At 45.1% G+C, this 2,315-nt stretch overlaps 1 protein-coding gene across 1 annotated transcript in view; it reads left to right on the forward strand.

Annotated features, from left to right (window-relative positions):
* Nucleotides 1–3: 3 nt before the first annotated feature.
* Nucleotides 4–2,315, forward strand: part of LOC121336470 (myosin heavy chain, skeletal muscle, adult-like) — a gene marked incomplete at both ends in the record, with an annotated part of 5,266 nt that continues 2,954 nt past the window's right edge. Inside the window, 6 exons of the mRNA XM_041405614.1 lie at nt 4–21; nt 121–259; nt 885–1,003; nt 1,099–1,248; nt 1,804–1,994; nt 2,076–2,082. Coding sequence (XP_041261548.1) covers nt 4–21; nt 121–259; nt 885–1,003; nt 1,099–1,248; nt 1,804–1,994; nt 2,076–2,082 — 624 coding nt within the window. The remainder of the gene's footprint in view (nt 22–120; nt 260–884; nt 1,004–1,098; nt 1,249–1,803; nt 1,995–2,075; nt 2,083–2,315) is intronic.

Consider the following 2,315-nt stretch of genomic DNA (forward strand, 5'->3'; position numbering starts at 1 on the left):
GAGGAGCTGATGGCTACAGATGTAAGTAACACAGCAACCAAGTACCTACAGGGCATGTCTTGAGGGTGACATCTCTGACCCACTAAGGACACATTTTTGAATTCATTATTTTGACTGCAGAGTGCCATTGACATCCTGGGCTTCACTGCAGATGAGAAAACAGCCATCTACAAGCTGACAGGGGCTGTCATGCACTACGGGAACCTGAAGTTCAAGCAGAAACAACGAGAGGAGCAGGCAGAGCCTGATGGCACTGAAGGTATCAGCAAACTCAGGGGCTGATTTATGCCCTTCTCTGCCTCCAGAGGCAATATGTTATCCTCCAGAAGCACACTACATAAAACACTGAAAATTCCTTTTTTGCCCCCGGTCTCTCTAACTGCAGAGGTTCTTTCCTAGTCATGGGAAGTTCCATTATTCTACCCAATGGTGGATACCCCAAATCATGCTGCCTGAAAGCAGAAACTGCAATTTCAACACAGGATATTTCTCTCTCACTCTTGAAAACCTCCAAGCATTAAGACACCCTGATGGGCAACAGTGTTTTTGATGAAATAATTTCTACAAGCTGTGCTACCCAGAAATCCCCTTCCCACAGAAAGAGAATATGCCTTGCCTTATGTCCTGCTGGAGGCTTTTGTTGTTCTTCTGGGAAATTCCAGGTTCAAGCTCTTCCTATCCAAGCCATACTTGTTCTTTCTTTCTTTCAAAGACTATCACCAGTAGTGCCCAGAATTTGCATTCCTTCACCGGCTTTCTGTATGGGATGAGATAAATCCTCTTCCATTCCTAGAACATGAACAGCAAAGTTGTTCACAACACCTGAATTCCAGAGACTGAATGTAAACAAATGCTTTTTTCATTCTCTCTCCCCCCACCTCTAGTGGCTGACAAGGCTGCCTACCTAACGGGCCTAAACTCAGCTGAATTTCTCAAGGCCTTGTGTTACCCCCGAGTCAAGGTTGGGAATGAATATGTGACCAAAGGTCAAAATGTGACACAGGTAACATCTGACAGTCAAGAATGCACAGCTTGAAGGAATATGTACACAATTTTCCTTGCCCTTCAGAGGTAATTCCAATCCTGTCTCTGCTCTAGGTGAACAATTCAGTGGGTGCCCTGGCAAAGGCAATGTTTGAGAAGATGTTCCTGTGGATGGTTGTTCGTATCAACCAACAGCTGGACACAAAGCAGCCCAGGCAGTACTTCATTGGTGTGCTGGACATTGCTGGCTTTGAGATCTTTGATGTAAGGAGCAAGGGTTTGACACCAAAGTCAAGCAATGGGCAAGGACAGGTCAGGAGGACTCAGAAGCACATAGAGGACTAAGGCTTACACAGCTATGGGCCACAGGGTTGGATGCTTTTGTGAAGACAGTGGTCTGGGCAAGTTCACAGCGTGTTTCCTGTTCTGTGAATGCTGTGATGATGCAAGGACTTCTGTGTCAGAACACAAAATGCCCAGATTATTTTTCTGAGGCCAGGGAAATTCTTGGGTGGGACACTGAGGAGGTTTCTGCTGTCCATCAGCTCAGAGAACTGACACCATGAAGCTACTGAGCTTCCCAAAGACTTGCAGCTGAGTAGCACAGTGAAAAAGAATTGTCACTTTTGGCTTGATTTGCAAAGTAATAATGAAAATGTCCTTCAAGGACATTTGTGAGTTTTAGAGTAGAAACACATGCTGGTATAGCAGGGTTTGGACTGGTGTTTCAAGTTCAAACAATCTTAGGAGAACGGCAGCCAAGGCCTGTGTGTTTTGGCACACCTTGAGAACCTGTGCACCTTTCCTTGCTTTGGGCAGTTCAACAGCTTTGAGCAGCTGTGCATCAACTTCACCAATGAGAAACTGCAACAGTTCTTCAACCATCACATGTTCGTGCTGGAGCAGGAGGAGTACAAGAAGGAGGGAATTGAATGGGAGTTCATTGACTTTGGCATGGACCTGGCTGCCTGCATTGAGCTCATAGAAAAGGTGAGTTTCTTAAGCATCTTGTGCAATCACACAAATTGAATCTGTAAATGGTTCTTGAGAGTGTTTGCTCTAAGTGCCTTCAATACAATCTCTCTGGGAAGCTTTCAGGTCTCTTCACCTCCTCTGTTTCTTTAAATATTACTCATGTGAGTAATTAATTATCCACTGACTGGGAATGTGTCCTGTCTTCTAAAAAGACACTGATTCCATCCATCCATCCATCCATCCATCCATCCATCCATCCATCCATCCATCCATCCATCCATCCATCCCAGAAAGCCTCATGTCTGCTTGCTTTTTGTTCCTTCTGGGTTAGAAGTCACTACTGTATTCTGAGGAGT

This window comes from Onychostruthus taczanowskii, unplaced genomic scaffold (genome assembly GCF_017590055.1).
Source record: "Onychostruthus taczanowskii isolate IOZ18803 unplaced genomic scaffold, ASM1759005v1 scaffold2395, whole genome shotgun sequence".
Lineage (NCBI taxonomy): Eukaryota > Metazoa > Chordata > Aves > Passeriformes > Passeridae > Onychostruthus > Onychostruthus taczanowskii.